The sequence below is a fragment of the Pyxicephalus adspersus genome, chromosome 4 (genome assembly GCF_032062135.1).
Source record: "Pyxicephalus adspersus chromosome 4, UCB_Pads_2.0, whole genome shotgun sequence".
Lineage (NCBI taxonomy): Eukaryota > Metazoa > Chordata > Amphibia > Anura > Pyxicephalidae > Pyxicephalus > Pyxicephalus adspersus.
This window is the reverse complement of record NC_092861.1, coordinates 118,825,619-118,843,220: the sequence shown is the minus strand read 5'-3', so window position 1 is coordinate 118,843,220 and position 17,602 is coordinate 118,825,619. Positions and strand designations below refer to the sequence as shown.

Genomic DNA, 17,602 nt, shown 5'->3' with positions numbered 1-17,602 from the left:
CCAATGTTACCAACACGATCATCAGACAAAAAAAACAAATTCCCTGTTGATTTGATAAATAGATTTGATGATAAAACAGAAAGAAAATTAGATTAGGAACCTATTTAAACCTATGCGCTATGGGAATGCACATGATAACTTGCATATGATGTGCTTGTGTAATCCAATGCCATTATTTCTTTATGACACTACCAACACACACTTGTTGAAATACATAATGCATTCCCATGCAAAATGTTACCAAAAAAGTTGCATGTACATTTTTTTACACATTTTGGGATATTTTTCAGCCCATTCCATTTAAGTGAAAAGCAAAGCACAGTACCACATGGTCCCAGCTCATAAGAACAGACCTGAGCATGGTTCTTCAGCGGGAACTCCGGGGAATGTCAGCACACTCGCCGGGGGACAGATTGGATGAAGAGGACGTGGCCCGAGGTAGGTAGGTTTTTTTATTTTTTAGGTTTTTAGCTACCCTGAGTGTGGCTCAGGGTTACCACTTTCAGCAGCTTTTTTTTTCCCCGAGCCACACTCGGGGTTACCGCCAGGGAGGTTAACTAGACTAATTAAATATATCCTGTTAGCTGCTCGTATTACCATTGCTTGTTATTGGAAAGCTTCCATTATTCCCCTTGAGTTCACCAAAAACAAACTTAATTGGATAATGGTCAATGACAAATTGACCTGTACTCTTAAAAACAACCTTAACAAGTTCTACAACACATGGGACCTGTGGTTAGATTATAATTATGTATAATTGAAGCAAGGAACCCTATCCCTCCCTTCCTTGTGTAACCCTTAACTCCTAACCCCCTCCCCTTCCCACCCACGTATTTTTCTCCTAATTTTGTATTTAATTTAAAAATTTTAAATGTTTACAAAGGGGGTGAATGGTTAAAGTACCTCTACCCGCCAACCTTTATGATCGTACTCTAAACTTGATCTGCCTATATACCTCACAAGTTTCAAATCTGTGAATAACACTATTTTTGTACTTTTGTACTTATTTGTATTATATTTTTTATTGTCAATATTGGAAAACTACTTTATCGCCTGCTGTATCTAGACTTTGTAAATTTGTTGTGTAATATAATATTGTTTACTTTATTTGAAAAGTTTAATAAAAACTTTGAAACAAACAAAAAAAACAAATTGACACATGATCTACATGGTCTCTAGAAGGAAATCTAACTATAGAACAACCCAAAGACCAAAGTGTATGCTCAATGGAAGGAGGGCTTGCTCAAAGCATATCTGGAATAAAATCTAGAAATGCCTAGTCAGTGTTGGATTACAAAATACAAATTTTATTATTTAAATATTTAAACAAAACCCTTGGGAACTACTAATTTCATTCTTAAAGAATGGAATTAATTTGGAAACTCTTTAGGTTCTGCAAGGCTGAGGTGTTTACATGAATGGCCACTTCTGCAAAAGAATACAGCTGTGTTGAGCAGTCACCATCAAAGAAACATCACTTGATCATGGCTTTTGGTTAGAAAAGAAGTTTGGTATTGACAATTTATAGCCAATGGTTATATGATATATATTCATATGTAAAATAAAACAAGCATCAGATTTATTTTTTTTAATGGTATGTGCGTACACACTTGCCGATGTTTTGCATATAATTTGTTGTCATTATCTAAATCCTAGAACTTAAACTTTGGCTTAAGGAGCGTACACACTTCCAATTTTTATTGTTCAAAACGAACGACGAACGATCGATTGGGCAAAAAATCGTTCGTAAAAAAGTAACCAACGACGCCGACGAACGAGGAAAGTCGTTAGAAACGAACGACCGGACCGGCGGATCGGACGACGATCGTTGAACATCGTTCGTGTGTACGGTGGTTCGTTGATCGTCCATGATCTGAGCATGCGTAATGAACGAACGTTCGTTCACTTTCCTGTCGTGCACATAGTTCCTCTATCGCTCAAACGATCGTATCTATTGTGTGTACAATATCTACGAACGATCGTGTCGTTATCTCTATGTGCAGGATCGGTGCTATACGATCGTTCGTAGATATCGTGCAGGATCGTTCGTCGTTCGTTTTCCAACGATAATAATTGGAAGTGTGTACGTAGCTTTAGAAATGACAGTAACATACATCTTGGTGGATGTGAAGTTTGTAACATTGTACACAACTGTCTGATACAGATTAGCCTCCCCGAAGCCTTTCTTTTGGATTTAAAGATAAAATGTTGCACTCTAATCAAAGGGAAGGATGGGGGGGGTGATGAATCCTTCTTAGATACCCATCTTTGGGATGTCCCAGCTAATAAAACCTGGTTTTGCAGAGAGTGCCTGGAAAAAAGCATGATACACATGTGCATATCAATAACCTGCACCTGTAAAATTATTAAACCGTATTTATCAAGCACCAACCTATTACGCAGCACTGTACATAAAATAATTTGAAACTTCTACAAAAATTTAGCAGACCAGTATCATGCATTGCAGAGGACATTACATTTTTATTGAAATAAATAAATATACACAACATACCTAAATGCAATAGTGATAGGACATGTGCATTGAATTGTAGCAGACATACTGCAAAAGCATAGAAACATTTGGTGTTTGTGGCTACCTTTGTGACTGTGAATACGTTAAACTAGATCCAAACGAGCCATCATTTAAACTGTTCTACAAAACAACTTTTGCAAAAAGTAAAAGAAAACAAACTGAAAATGCAATGAAAAAGTTAAGGCACTATACTGCATTTAGAACATACTCTCTCTTCTGAAACTCTTGCATTAAAGGCGTATTTCTACAGAGTGGTAGAAACTTTTGGATTTCAGAAGGCATTCGGTTTGGGATTACCTTGCCAGGGATCAGCTGCTTGTGGCTCAGCTGGCAAACAGCTCCAAGGCTACTCAGACCTACCCAGAATATTTCAGTATACTGTAACTCTAGCCTTGGAAACATTTTGAAGGAGATGCTTGCTGGGGAATTAGAGCAGACATTGTATCATTTATATTGCTTTCTGAAGGGAATTGCAAGATGATTAGGTGAGATGGAAGTGCTCAATGGCTGCTCATCAAAAGTACAAATGATATGCAAGGGTTTTACTATTCATCTACCTAGAGGTGGAAAAACCTTTAATTGGTTAGTTTCCTCAAAATGAACCTTTTAATATTGTGTAGAACCTAGGAGATTGAATCACCCATCAGCCTCTAATATTTTTGATGTTTATGTATGATAGCAAGAGGTCTACACTTGTCTGTCCACTTGCTGCAGGCATTGTGAAGGAATTGTTGCTCTTTCTGTTTATTTACATTCATTTGTATTTAAATTAGAACTACACACAAACAGTACAAATCCATATCTTTAGATTAAATTGCTAATAAATGGAATTGCTTTATACAATCAATACCTGGTAATCCTAACAGTCCATTGCCTTTCCTCTGAATGGTGACAACGCTTTTTAATACATAGTAAATTCACCGCTGCATTGCCACCCTGTGTTGAGGCATCTTGACATACATTGAGGTAAAGAGTTAAAATGCTATCACCACTGCTAACTCTTTCTGCCAATAGGGACATGTATCCACCAGGGCTGGAAGAAGTAATCAAAGAGGGCACCCTGTATCTGTAGGAAGCATTTGGAGTGCCTTTGGAATCTCTCCCCCCAGCTGCTGTGGAGTTAAATCCTCCATGACCTTTGTGATGTCAAAAGCTCAAAGATAGGAATTACAGGACGAAAAAAAAAATTTAGAATAAAAGATTTAAGATTAAAGAATGTCTATAGCATTTTACAGGAGAATATGTCTCATTCAAAGGGGAAATATAAAACAACATGGCAATACGTCTCTGTGCAAAATGTAAAGTCACCTTAAGCAAAGTCCAGTCTACAGTCATAAAGAGAACTCTGTCCATGAATAAACTATGCAGAACCAAATTGTCAAGTGCATGCAAAACAATAAGGTAGGATAACTCAGTCAATGAGTGAAGGGGAGATTGGCCTTAACATACAGTCTTACTGTTGTATTTTTGTACTTTTTTTGTGGACAATGCAGTAGAAGTGACACATTCAAGTGGAAAATTAAGCAGGAAAATCATGCTACTGCAGTCCTTTGCCAGTAAAACAAATCAGTAGGTGAAAAAGTCCATATTTCTCCAGCTATTGGTAGACTAATTTTTAAAAGGGTTTTGTAAAAGATGTTTAAGAGACCATGAGTCCAACCTACACTGGGTAGCACTTGGTAATTTGTGAGCAAATGTCAATCTCAATAGGAAGGAGAAGTCAAGACCAGGCACAATCCTTGCTGACTGTAGGTTCAATGAAGCCTATAAGCAGTGGAACAGGAAGAGTCTAATTGTATTGAGTGCAGCCCAATGCAAGTGACAATCCAGCGGCCTCCTAAACAGCCTGATCAGCAACAACCCCTTGACAGGTACTACATAAAATTTACTTTTTTTGTTAGTTTTTACATGTTATTGGCTAGTAAAACGTTCCTAATTTACAGAAACGACAGTGTTCCAGGTTAGATTCAGGCAGCATCGTTTATCTTCTAGTTTATAAAAAAAAAAAGAAAAAACAAATATATACATATAAATATATAAAAAAACAAAAGTTTGGCATTTAAAAGCAAAGCATAGTCCAGTCCAATTCAGCTCTTCCTGAAGCCTTTAGAAACTCCACAGATCCCAACATTTCTATATTTTCTCTATTTGGCATGGTACTGAGCAAAGACATTGATTTGGATCTTGAACAATAAATAATGTGGCATACAAGCTTGTCAGGACATTAATAAGGCAGAAATCTCAAAGTTTGATGAATATATTGTCCTGGTTCTGCTTCTCTTCAGTGTCATTTAAGGGAAATATAGTTGAGATGGCAAGATCTACAATGCCTTGGCAAAGTTCCGAATACAATTTCCTTGTGATAAAAAAAAAAAATGATATGCATTAAAATATATTCTGTATACTTTCAATAATATATTGCAAAATACTTTTAGGACATAGTTGAAACAATTAACACATTTAAATATTAAAATAACTAATAACATATATTATACTCCTGGCTTGCTGAATTCAGGTATAGAAATAACATTAAATGAGCTAAAAACCGCTAAAAAATGGGTTAAAAGCACTAAAAAATGTTTCTTATACTTTCTCATCTTCTTCTTCATCAGAATAACAATCAAACCAACCAGAAAGCTAGAATGTGTAATTAATGTCCTTTTCTATGAAGGAGTATTAAAGGGTAACTAAACCCAATACAAAATATGTAATATAAAGCAGCTTGGGAAACATGTACTAACCTTGCCAAAAATGCAGTGACTTTGTCATGTGAGCTGAATAAAATTTTTTTTTTGTGAAAATTATTCCCATAACCCCTATGTAATGGAGATAAAACAAAATATTTTACCAGCCTGGGCAGCACCCATAGACAGATATAGCGAATGAGAGAGTGTACCTTGTAGCTACCCCAGAGCAGGAAGAATTTTTAGGGAAATCAGATCATCTAAAAACCATCACTTCTAATACCAGGCAAGCTGCAATATATTCAATTTTCATTTTGGGTTTAGGTACATTTTATTATTATTAAAAAAAGTCTTGTTCAACAAAAAAAGGGGTATAAGGCCTATATATGAAGGTGCAAACTGCCAAATAAGCTATTTTGTCTTTATTTGGTCCAATCAATTTATAAAGCATCCTGTATTATGCTACTTTGTAGCCCAAACAGGAAATATTAGACTTTTCTCAGAAGCAGCCTGAACTTCACAGCAGTTCCACTTTCATACCTACAGATAATCAAGGTGACCAAAAAGGTTGGTGATACCAGGTAATGAAAAGCATACATTATTACAATATAAAAAAAATGTATATGATGATATTTTCTGAGCCATGGATAAAAAGAAAAACAATAAATGAATGTCTTACTGTGCACAGGCTGGAGCACCATTGATCTCAATTAACCAAACTTTCATTTCTTCATCCACCATGAAGTCAAAGCCAAATAACTGAAAACTCTGGTAGGCCAAATGCTTAGTGCTGATTGCCGGTTCTATGCATGTCAGACAGACTCTGAATAAATAGTACAAATAAATGTTAAAAAATGTGGTATATAGTCAAGCAAGACATCTCACTGCACAAGCTAATGCACCTTGCATCCCCAATGTATAATTCTCTCTTTTCAATGCCCAACTGCAGCAGTTATCCCTATCTAGGAGTAGGAGACAATATCTAATTTCTGTTTAATCAAAGCCTCTACAATTCAAAAGTAGAATAAATGCAATCTCATATAAGTTTTATCCATGGTAATGAATTTCAAAAATTGTTTTCAATAAAAATAATAATCCCAATGGGGTCTCTTTATAAAGCAGTATATCCCACATTCACTGAAATGTTAACTGATGGAAAATCAGTTACTGCCATTGAAACACCTAGAAGATTCTCCACCAGAAAATGTTTAGTGAATGCTACATTCATTGATTAATACATAGACCATCGATAAAGAGCAAAAACCACTTTCTGCTTTTGATTGACAACTGTTTCCCAATTGTGCTTCTGTATATTTCACCATGGCACATGCTGCCCTAGTAGAGACAAATCATATCCTTACACAGACATGTATGTCCAGCATTACACTAGTCTACTAGTTACTGCTTTCCAGATGTTTTTTAATTGGTGACATGTAATTTAACTAAAGCAATAAATAAAAGTTTTATTTCTGATAGATCATCTAGGTCATCATATGCCACCATGAATAATGATCACAGGCTGAAGCTAAAATCAAAGCTTCATTATGTACCTTATGATTTCCTTAATCTGCCAGAGGATGCTGTTTTCTAGATTGATGTTCAGGCTGTTCTCAAGGTACTGATTGAACTCATCAAAAAACATCTCGTTGCCATCTTCATATCGCCCATAGTTTTTTGAATGTTCCTTCTGAATGCAGTGATTGGTCAGATGACTGGTCATGTCCTGGAAGTCAGAATCATTGTATGGTTCTGAGGACGTTCTCAATACACCTTCTCGATACAGGTAGATGTTGTATTGACTATCTACAAGAACCCAGCTTCTACAACACAAAAAAAGAATGAAGAACGAAATGAAATGTTAATTTTTAAGTGTAAACGGCCCATAGTTTATCTAGTCCACAATCTTAATCTCAAGTTGGCCCTGGCTTGCCCAAGTGGAGAGAGGAGAAGTAATGCATAATACATGTGCTCGTTAATTCCAGAAGTATCTGTAAAAAGTGTTTTGTAAGCGGCCGGATCAGACTGATCAATAACAAATTAACACATGGATCCAAAAGTACCACATCCCTCTTGACATATACAACTGCTAACAAAAAAACCATGGACATGATACCAATTAATAACACAGGTAAAATCAAATGTATGTATATATGACCATTTACAATTAATTTTAAACTGCAACAATTGTGCCACAATGTTTCCCAATGCGTTTCACATAACTTGCTTCATCAGGAGGAACATAAGAAGTATTACTCCTGTTGAAGCAAGTTATGCGAAATGGGTTGAAGAACATTGCGGCACAATTGTTGCAGTTAAAAATGAATTGTAAATGGCCATATGTACATGAACTTGATTTTAAATGTATTTAAATAAAGCTTGTTATGGAAAGTTTTAATATTGGTAACATTTAACACATAACAAAGTCACATGTTTTTTGTTAGCAAATGGATCGGGCTAATATTAGGTTTTCTGAGCCAACTCAAACTATTATGTCAGTTGACATTGATTTCTTGGCCTGCAGTCTCTGTAGGTGTCCAAAGAAATGAGGTTATCTCCTGTTCCCCACAGGTTTGAGTGACAAACTAAGAACCATATAGCCACCTAGAGGGAACCCATACAGAAAAGCTTTTAATACTATAAGGCTCTTAGAAGATTATATAAATATATATATATATATATATATATATATACCATACAGAAAAGCTTTTAATACTATAAGGCTCTTAGAAGATTATATAAATATATATATATATATATATATATATACATACATACATACACACACACACACACACACACACACACACACACACATACATACATATATAAGATATATAATATAGATAGATATATATATCAGTTACCCCAAGGTTACTAGTGACTTCAGCAACTTCAGTGCTACTTTCCCCTGTGCTGCTAGTGACCCCTGGTATACACCTCTCATGCTTTTTTATTACTATTCCCACAAAGTACAGATTATCAGCTAGATACTAGGAAAGATCCAACACAACAAGTTGTCTCCTATCCAATTCTAACTTTATTTATGGAACAATAAAGTATTTTATACTGATGAGATCAATAGATCTTTGCTATACATAAAATAATTAAAAATAACAGTGTAACCTCACTATGCGTTAAATAGAGACACTTTGTCGAATTTATATGCATTTTTCTACAACCACAGCACAACAAATGCACTTGGGGCTTCCTATTTTTAAAAGAACTTTGTTTAAAGGCAAAGTTGATGGCGGTATGAAAACATTTGTAACCTACAGTTAATCCTGCTCATACTAGAACAGATGTAAGAAAAATGTGTATATAAACATAAAAGACTATCTAAACTCAAAAACAACATTTTAAATATGGGGAAAAAGTAGATGAAAGGGGGGAATAGACCATAGAGCACATTCATTTACATATTAATTGAAATATCATACCTTTCCACTACTCAAAAGTAATAATATAAAGTTAGATTGAAAGGAGAATATAAAGTACACAGTTTACAGCTGTAATTTTCTCAGTTACTGAAAAAAAAATGTGTGATCATGAATAAATGTAAATGCTAATATGAAAAATAACTAGTCAGTGATGATTAAGGATCTATTAAAAAAATAAAAGAAGTTTTTTTTTTTTTTTGAGAGTCAATCTTACCTTATATCAAACTTGCGATGTCCTGGTTCTAGTAATAGGGGACTTTCTAAATACTTTTGAATAACATGTACCTGACCTTGATTGTCTATAAAATCTAGGAGTTGGGTTGCATCAGAGGATATAAGAATTCCTTCGCCTAAAAGAGATACAGAATATATTATTGATCAATCTCTATCTAGTTTAGACTTTATTAAGGCTTTAGGGTGAATCATGCCCTAATAATATAAAATATAAAACCCCACTTTAAAGAGACTGTCTTTTTCTTTATACAGTGAGGATTCAGGTGAATCATAGAAGAAATGTTTATATTACAAGAGGCAGCCATGCAGAAATATTGCTGGATTACAAAGTCCATCAATCAGATTTTTTTGTAAATGGTGGTTTTGTTTTACTTGGGATGCAGAGTCTTTCATCCCCTCTTTTAAGTTTTTCATGGAATCATTTTTTGACTTAAAGCAAACCTGTGCTTTACTTAGGCAGGGAGGTAAGGAAACAAAAGAATAGGCTCAATAGAATAGACAATAGAATAAATCAGGTTTGATCCACAAGGCATATCTACATGCTAGTAATAATAAAAATTTTGTTAAAACCTATAAAAAAATTATTAATTTTTTTTTTACAAATGAAATTTAGCATTCTGTTAAAGCTTGAGATGATGCACAATTATTTAATCATGCCTTCAGTATGAACACTCTATGTATTCAGTAAAATATTTCAAAGGTGCTATAAATAATAAAACCACATCCATTTTTAAACCCCTTGCACTGTTTCTACTTTTTTCTTCTTGGTCTTTGATGCACTCTTTATTTAGATGTATCTAAATCAAGAACACAAATGTAATATATTGCAGCTTTCCAGTCCTTAAATGTGGTTGCTGCTTACATTTTCTTTTTTCAGACTTCTTTACCATTTTTTACACCGTGAGGTCCTGCAAAAAAACATCTTCTGTCCTAAGATGATGTGACTGCATTGCATGTCTATGGAGGGTCATATTGTTTCCCTGTGGCAGGAAAATTGTTAAGCCCCTTTCACACTCGAGGTGGAAAATTGTGTGGTTGGACCCTCAAGGGTGCGGAACAAACTGCTGCTGTGCACCCAGGAATGGCAAACTGTGCTGCAGGTAAATTATTTGGGCACAGTTACAGCTGGGATGTTGTTCTTTCTACAGAGGGGGAAAAATAACGGCACAGCCAAAAACAACTTGTAATACCCTTGCTTTGTGATCAGTAGCACTGGCTACTATATTTGTAGTTTGTGCAATGTTTACATCTTCCAGCTCTCTGTACAGTCAGCCAAGTTGGGAATCTGCAAAGACCTGGTGGGGTTGGAAGGACTCTGTACCAAGGTAGTTAACAATTATGTTTAGGAGTTTGAATAAACAGATGGGAATACTTACCCTAATTACAGCTTACAAAAATGAAATGTTTTAAAGTTTCAGCTTGCAACAGGTTTCATATTTCCTGGAAAGTACCAGGTAAATAAGCATATGAAAGATCATTTAGATACCTTTGGCGCCTGAAGAGGACTTGGCAATCCACACATTCCCTTTCCCACTCTCCTTCCTTTCATTGAACGATTCCAGGAACTCTTCTCTCTCATCGGTACGCGTGCTGTTGATTAGATCTTGCAGTCCTTTCCTCACCTGCCCCACCGGAAACTTCTCAGACTTCTCATTGGTTGGATAAATCACATATGATTCTGGAAACCATGGACATGACCCAGAAAGCTCAGGGCTTGTTTTGAGGAGTCTAGGAAATAAGTTTACTAAATGATTATCTCAAGATATGATAATGAAATGTCTTCAAAATATCACAATATTTAGTTTTAGTTTAGACTTTATTTTTTTAAATCCTCCAAGGCATATCGGGCTTTGTTTATTAAAGCTCTCCAAGCCTGGAGAAGATAGACTATCATGAAAGAACCACTAAACCTGAAAAGGTTCTGATCCAGGATTGAAAACATTTGCTAAAAAATTGCTTTAGATTTTAAGAAACCCATTCTAGGTTTGCTGTTGCACATGTTCACCCTCAATAGTCTATCTTCTCCAGTCTTTGGGAGCTTTTATAAATGACGCTCATTGTAACCCAAGTCATTACTGGATATGATATTTGCTATTTTGCCAGTCAAGGTTATATTAACCTAATTGGGTGAAAAGTCATTAAAAAAAAAAGAGTAATAGGAAACTGTTACTTACTGCTTAGTCATTCACTATACAAGATTATAGGGAGTGAATAGGAATATTATGTAGATAAGATGTATACGTGGTGGAGAAATTGGGATGGAAGCTCTGGAAAGCCTTAAAAAAAATAGGCCAGCAATTGCAACTCCCATATTTCCACCCTGAATGGCTCACAAATATGTCAGGGAATATTAGGGCAGAATAATAAAGATTTTAGGCATCACTTTTGGAAGACGCACTCTCAGTGGCATCACTAGGAGCAGATATCAGAATTTCAGTTTCCTGCTCAACCAACATTCTGTTACAGCAATATAACATATATATAAATATATATTTATTGTGACAGAGTGTCACTAAGAGTGGCAGGAAAGTGTATTTCCTAGGGGCTCTAGGGAAAGAGAGTATGATTATGTTTGTATAGGTTTTTAGGAAGAAACCACGAACTATAGGGCCTTGGAGCTGGCCAAGGGAGTGAAATGGTAGGTTCCCTGGTCCAACCCAATCCTGACTGGGTAAATGTGCACCAATGTGCACCAAAGAGAGAGGAAATTGGTCAGCAAGCGGCTGAGGGAAGAGGATCAGCCACTGCATTGCAGTCTGGAGTGTGCTTAGAAGGCAGCCAGAGTGTTCCAGGCTGAAAAGGCAGCCAGAGTGTTCCAGGCTGAAAAGGCAGCAAGAGGGCTCCAGGCTGAAAAGGCAGCCAGAAGGTTCCAGGCAGGAGAAGGGAGCTAGAATGGGTTCCAGGGCGCATGAGAGGGGACAGAGCTCCAGGAAAGCCAGCGGGCAAAACCAGATTGGAACTGTGAGTGGAAAAGTGTTGATTTAGTGTGTGTTAGTAAGAGAGGGCACCTAAGTTAGGTAGCCAGAGGCCCAACTACTGCTTATCGTTTTGTTGTGAAGAGCTGGAGAGTGTACTGTAACACGTGCCTAAACAAATAAAAACTGCAGTTATTTTGGACTTTTGGAATCTGCTGTCTCTAATCTGCCCTGTAAGCATTCCGTTACCATGAGCAACCCCCAGTAATTTACTACAACATATATATATATATATTTATTTATTTGTTAAAAAAATATTTTCTGCAGAACAATTTGGACGTAACAATTAACAATTATTCATTGCTTGCTAAGTCACAAACAATGCAGCATAAATTGCTTTCTCTCATACAAAAAAAATAATAATAATAGAAATACAAACAACAGCACTTACTTTACCAAGGAAGCTTTTCGGCAAAGCTTATCTGCCCCACGGTAATAATTTACCAGTTGTACTAGTCCAGGTTCATGTCCTGTAGACATAAATAAAAAAAGGAATAGATGTATAAATGTTACAAATAAGAATCTATGGCTCCCAACCTATTTTTAAAGGATGGTTTTGCTGCAGACATAGAGAAACAGGTATACCAACCACACCATTGCACTGGTCAATGTAGATAGAGATCCAGGTACAATATAAAAGTGGGGTGAGTATAGAACCTGGCATACCGAATGACAAAAGGTAGAAAAGTCCCTTTATATAGAACCTCTATCAGGTTTTAGTGCTGTCTGTTGATTTATCCTCATGAACCTTAACTCTGGGACTGAAAGTTAGAAAAAGCTAAATTTTGTGCAGTAACCAGGAGAGTATTAAGCAGAAAATGCTTCAAATTCTGTAGAAAAACAGAACAAATCCCCTTACTTTCTATTATTTCTACAGGACAAGAAGTTAATAAAATTTCCTTGATTGAACACATGGAGAAAAAATAGTTTTACTCATTCTTTATGGAACAGCAACAATTTAAATATATCCTCCAATACCAGTTGTATTTTAATCAACTAATCACATACAGTATGAAGAAGCTGTAGGTGGGTGGCGACCTCTGTATTGTAACCCAGCTTTTTAGTAATCACCCAAATACCGTTGGGGGGGATACTGAAAGGAGCCGGGTGGTGCACTCAAAAGATTTCAACAATTTGAAATTAGAACTACATTTTCCATTTGAACATTATTAACTACTTTCTGTCCTGTGGAAGTGAAGTGACATCCCTCCAGTATGACCCAGATGTCTATAACACCCTTCTATGCTCTATACAAATTAAAACAAAAGGTTTTGGGTAAAGTGGGGCTATAACTGAATATCAATTTGAGGGCTATATAGAGCAATATGTGGACTAAAAATATAGGCTTAAAGATATTATTAGATATTATTTCCTGCCTGCAGAGAGTAAATTGCTACATTGTAGAATCTACATCAGTAAATTGCTTCTTATGTGGCCCCATGTACACCTGTATGCTTAGGTTGTCTTCATGTGTAGTGCTTTGAATGCAGGTTGCATGTTTCACTAAAGGTAATTACAGGTATACTGAATTCTATGCAATGGGTATTTTGCTAGAAACTGCAATAAAGATATAGCAACCAATATTGGTAAAATGCACAAAAGTAACATATTCCGTATAAAAAGCCAACAATGTAACAAAGCCCAGAATTGCCTACAAAGACTGGGCAGTAAGGGGTTACTTAGCCAATGGTAATGAGTACAGCAATTTGAGGGAAGATGGATTTCTTGTGATACCGCAGTTTTTAGTGAATGATGTGCCTGTCTATTTCCACGGCAGATATAATAAATCATTTTATAGATGTGAATGCAATGAAATGACAATGGGTCCTGTGCCAGCAATATCACTCAGGACAAATACTGCAGAGGTAGAAGATCTGTGTCTGGATACAGAGCACAGGAATATGAAGGATTACAAGTGTAATAAATATTCAACATAGCATTATGGGTACATTTATTAAATAATCCAGATTTATGTCATTTAAAAGAAAAAATGATGGGAAAGCAAATTTTATGTACAAGTATAAAGGTCATGTTATATACAAGTGAATATATACATGAATTTCCAGCCATACAAAGTGTTTTAGATTTATTTAGAGCAGAGAAAGGTAAAAACTCCTATAATGTTATTTAAAGCTGCCTGCACCCTGATAGGGAGATTTCACTTCCTGTCCTAAAAACCAAACAGGAAATCTCAAACAAAATTAAGATTAAGATTCTTTCTTTCCTATTGCTCTGATGTGAACGCAGATATTGGGTGTAGAGATAAGTGTATTTCTCTGACCCCAGGAGCTTCTGTAAGCTAATAAATTGACTTTATTTTAAAGTCTCTTTGAAGCTAATGTTATGTTCCTCTCATTCAGCTTCTTTTACTTACTACTAACCTTTTCCCCTACATTTCCTTTTTTGTACAGCAGTTTTTTGATGAAGTGAAGGTTCTCAAATATGAAGGCCATGGTACAGTTGGTAAAAGTAAATCAAATTATGTTGGATATATTGTATGAGTAGGAAAAAGTGTTTAATAATACACAAGTAGTTCTGCAGTTCTGATAAGTAAGTTTTCTGAAAAAGGTTCTTGGGTGTGCAGTGAAAAGTCTTTATTATTCAGCTGGACTGAACTGATAATATATTATACTCAGATATCCTTGTGTTTATTTTTCAGCTGTATAATTAGGTGTGGGTCTAGAATTACGAATAAAAGCCAAGACAATCGGGGAAATAAAACTTTTTTAACTCATCCTACTTTGTAAATAGAATGTGACAATATTTTCTATCCTCATAACATGCAGAACATGGGGCCTGAGCAACCAATCACTGGACCCTGGTACTATTACAATGGTGTAATGTTTTAGGTACTGCCCAGAATTGGCAGAGATGGCAGCAGACATTTTTGCATCAGGAAAGGATAAGTATAGGAACCTTAGAGTACACAGTAAAGCAGCTGGGTTTATTAATCACTGCCCAAAGGGTTAACAATTTTGGGCCCATACAGGTTCCTCCCAAGCACAAAGACTTTTTCACTGTGTAGATTTAATTTGCCATTGAGTTCAGAGAAACAACCCTTATTTGACTTCCAGTCCAAATAACATCAACGAGAGAAGCATTTTGCATGGTTCAAGAAATGAAGAAGATATGCATTGCCCCTCGCCACCAGCAAATCAGTAAGCTGGGAAAGGTGTAGGGTATCTTGAACAATACCATTCACTTTTGATCTGCTCAAAAAATGATTAATGTCTGGGCATACCTGTCATTGAGATGCATACCCAAACCTGGCTTAGTCTACTGAACATCAGAAGGGGTCTCAGAACCTTTCTGGGCCTACAGGACATCAGAGGGGGTCTCAGAACCTGCCTGGGCCTACAGGACATCAGAGGGGGTCTCAGAACCTGTCTGGGCCTACAGGACATCAGAGGGGGTCTCAGAACCTGTCTGGGCCTACAGGACATCAGAGGGGGTCTCAGAACCTGCCTGGGAATACAGGACATCAGAAGGGGTCTCAGAGCCTTCAGGACATCAGGGGTCTCAGAACCTGCCTGGACATCGGGAGGGGCCCAGAAAATACCCAGTCCTACGGGACATCAGAAGGGTGCAAGAATCTATCTTGGCCTACAGAACAGTAGGAGGGGCCCTTGACTATACCTTCTTGACATCAGGAGTAGGCCCAGAATCTGCCTGGTCTTACAGGACATAGGGAGGGGGCCCATAAAGTATCTAGGTCCATGGATATCAGGAAGGATTAGAGAACCTGCCTGGGCCTACAGGACATCAGAAGAGATCTCAGACCTGCCTAAATCTACAGGATATTAAGATGGGTACCAGAACCTGCTTGGACCTACAGGACATCATGAGGGGTCCCAGAACCCATTGCACCCACCCACATCTACTACAAATGGCCTATTACATCCGGGAGGGCACTTACAGAGCTCCAAATGTTATGACTTATTTATATAAAACCTTGGCAAGTTAGAAGCTTCTTCTGAGTTATGCCTTTTCTTCTGTAATACCATAAAATAATCACAGGCTCGCTTACTGGGTACCAATGGCAAAAAGTAATAATCTGCACCACAGCTGGTGACCATGATGGTGAGATCTCCTCTTGGTGCAGGAAGGCAACACCCAAACCAGCTCCTTGTACTTCTGTACACATTGCCATTCAATAGGAAGAGCCTGTAATCCTGCAGGGATCTGAGAATCAGGGTTAAAGCAGTGTGACGTCACAGTGCACAGATATAATGACATCATAAGGCAGGATCTTACCCAGTCTCCCGAATGGCAGCCGGTTCCTTTCTCCCAGCATGAGATTAAAGCGTGGATTGTCCTTCTTCAGTCTCTTCCATTGTCCCGTGGCCAGGAGGATTTTAGACACTTCTGCATAGACGGTGCTGTTCTCATCCCTCACTACAAAAGTGTACATGATCGCTGAGTGATCGATAATTGATCGCTACCTACTATGACAACTCTGCGCTATTGTGGTGATCCAGCAGTGAAGCCTCCCATGCAGTCCTGAGCACCCTACACTCCCAGCATTGCATCCATGCATGCGATCTATGTCACCTCCAGCCTGACACCGATCTGATTCGATCTTGTGGCTCTGCAGTGATCGATCTCATAGAAGGAGACAGATCGCAGGAGCTGCAGCAGCTGCAATCATTCAGCCAGTACAGCCTAGCCAATAACCCCTCCCAGGCAATGGAGGCTGGGCTACAGGGTCAGGGGGCAATGGGAGGGGGAGACAGAAGGCGAGCAGCATGGCAAGGAGTTGGCACACAGGGTGCAGCACTTGGCAAGAGGAGACTGGAAGCTGGGGGACTCCATGCCACACCCTTCTTTGTCACTAGAGATCATTCCATGCTGTACAAAGCTCACTCAGATCATCCAAGCCAAATGCACTAAATATAATAATACAAATTATTCAATATTATATACATTGTATTTAGATCCCATCAATTAGAATAAATACATAAAATGGTTATAACTCAATCCAGTTATAATAAATAAAATACTTTGTATTGCTGCCCACTTGTAGAGATTGCATGTGATAGGTTGTGTCACCTATACAGTATATCATTATTACTATTATTTTGAAATTTATATAGAACTCTATAGTGATGTGATAAATGGCATCAGACTTCCTGCAAACTAAATCTTTCACCATAGATGATACATTAAGATTTATTTTTACCAAGTGAAAAATATTTACACCCTATGGGAATGAATACAGGTAGGTTACATACGAGATAGGGACTGTAGGTTTGTTCCTAAATTGAATTTGTAAGTCAGGACAGGTACATTATTTCAATGAATGCAATTAGGGCAGATGTTTGTCTCAACATATTATTAGGCAGCGTGGTGTCAGTTACTGTATAAAATCCTCACTGTCAATCACAAACAAAGCAAAAAAAAAAATATGGAGCCTAGACATTCATTGACTTCTGGAGCAAGCTGTGCCTAGATATGCAAAAAGAAACAGCAGCAGAGTTTGTCTAGGTCACGGGCGCCCAACAGGTGGATCACGATTTACCAGTAGATCGCATAGGCAACGCAAGTAGATCGCAAAACCCTGCCTTTTGAAATAAACTCTACCGCGCACAGTTATTTAGTCAAGTTTTTATTGTTGGTAGATCATTTTGACAAGTTGGTCATTTTGAAAGCTCGCAAGCCAAAAAAGTGTGGGCACCCCTGGTCTAGGTCATTAAAGAGCTACAAGAGGCTTCAGAAAGAGCCCCTAAGATCACCCACAAC

General features: G+C 37.2%; 1 protein-coding gene across 1 annotated transcript; it reads right to left on the bottom strand.

Moving 5' to 3' along the window:
- Window positions 1–2,457: 2,457 nt before the first annotated feature.
- On the bottom strand, window positions 2,458–16,529 carry TTL (tubulin tyrosine ligase). The gene is made up of 7 exons (XM_072409452.1): window positions 16,118–16,529; window positions 12,255–12,333; window positions 10,375–10,616; window positions 8,869–9,004; window positions 6,768–7,037; window positions 5,897–6,040; window positions 2,458–4,889 (listed from the first exon to the last, which is right to left on the bottom strand). The coding sequence occupies exons 1-7, from the start codon at window positions 16,272–16,274 to the stop codon at window positions 4,775–4,777; spliced, it is 1,143 nt and encodes a 380-aa protein (XP_072265553.1). The 5' UTR covers window positions 16,275–16,529; the 3' UTR covers window positions 2,458–4,774.
- Window positions 16,530–17,602: the final 1,073 nt, after the last annotated feature.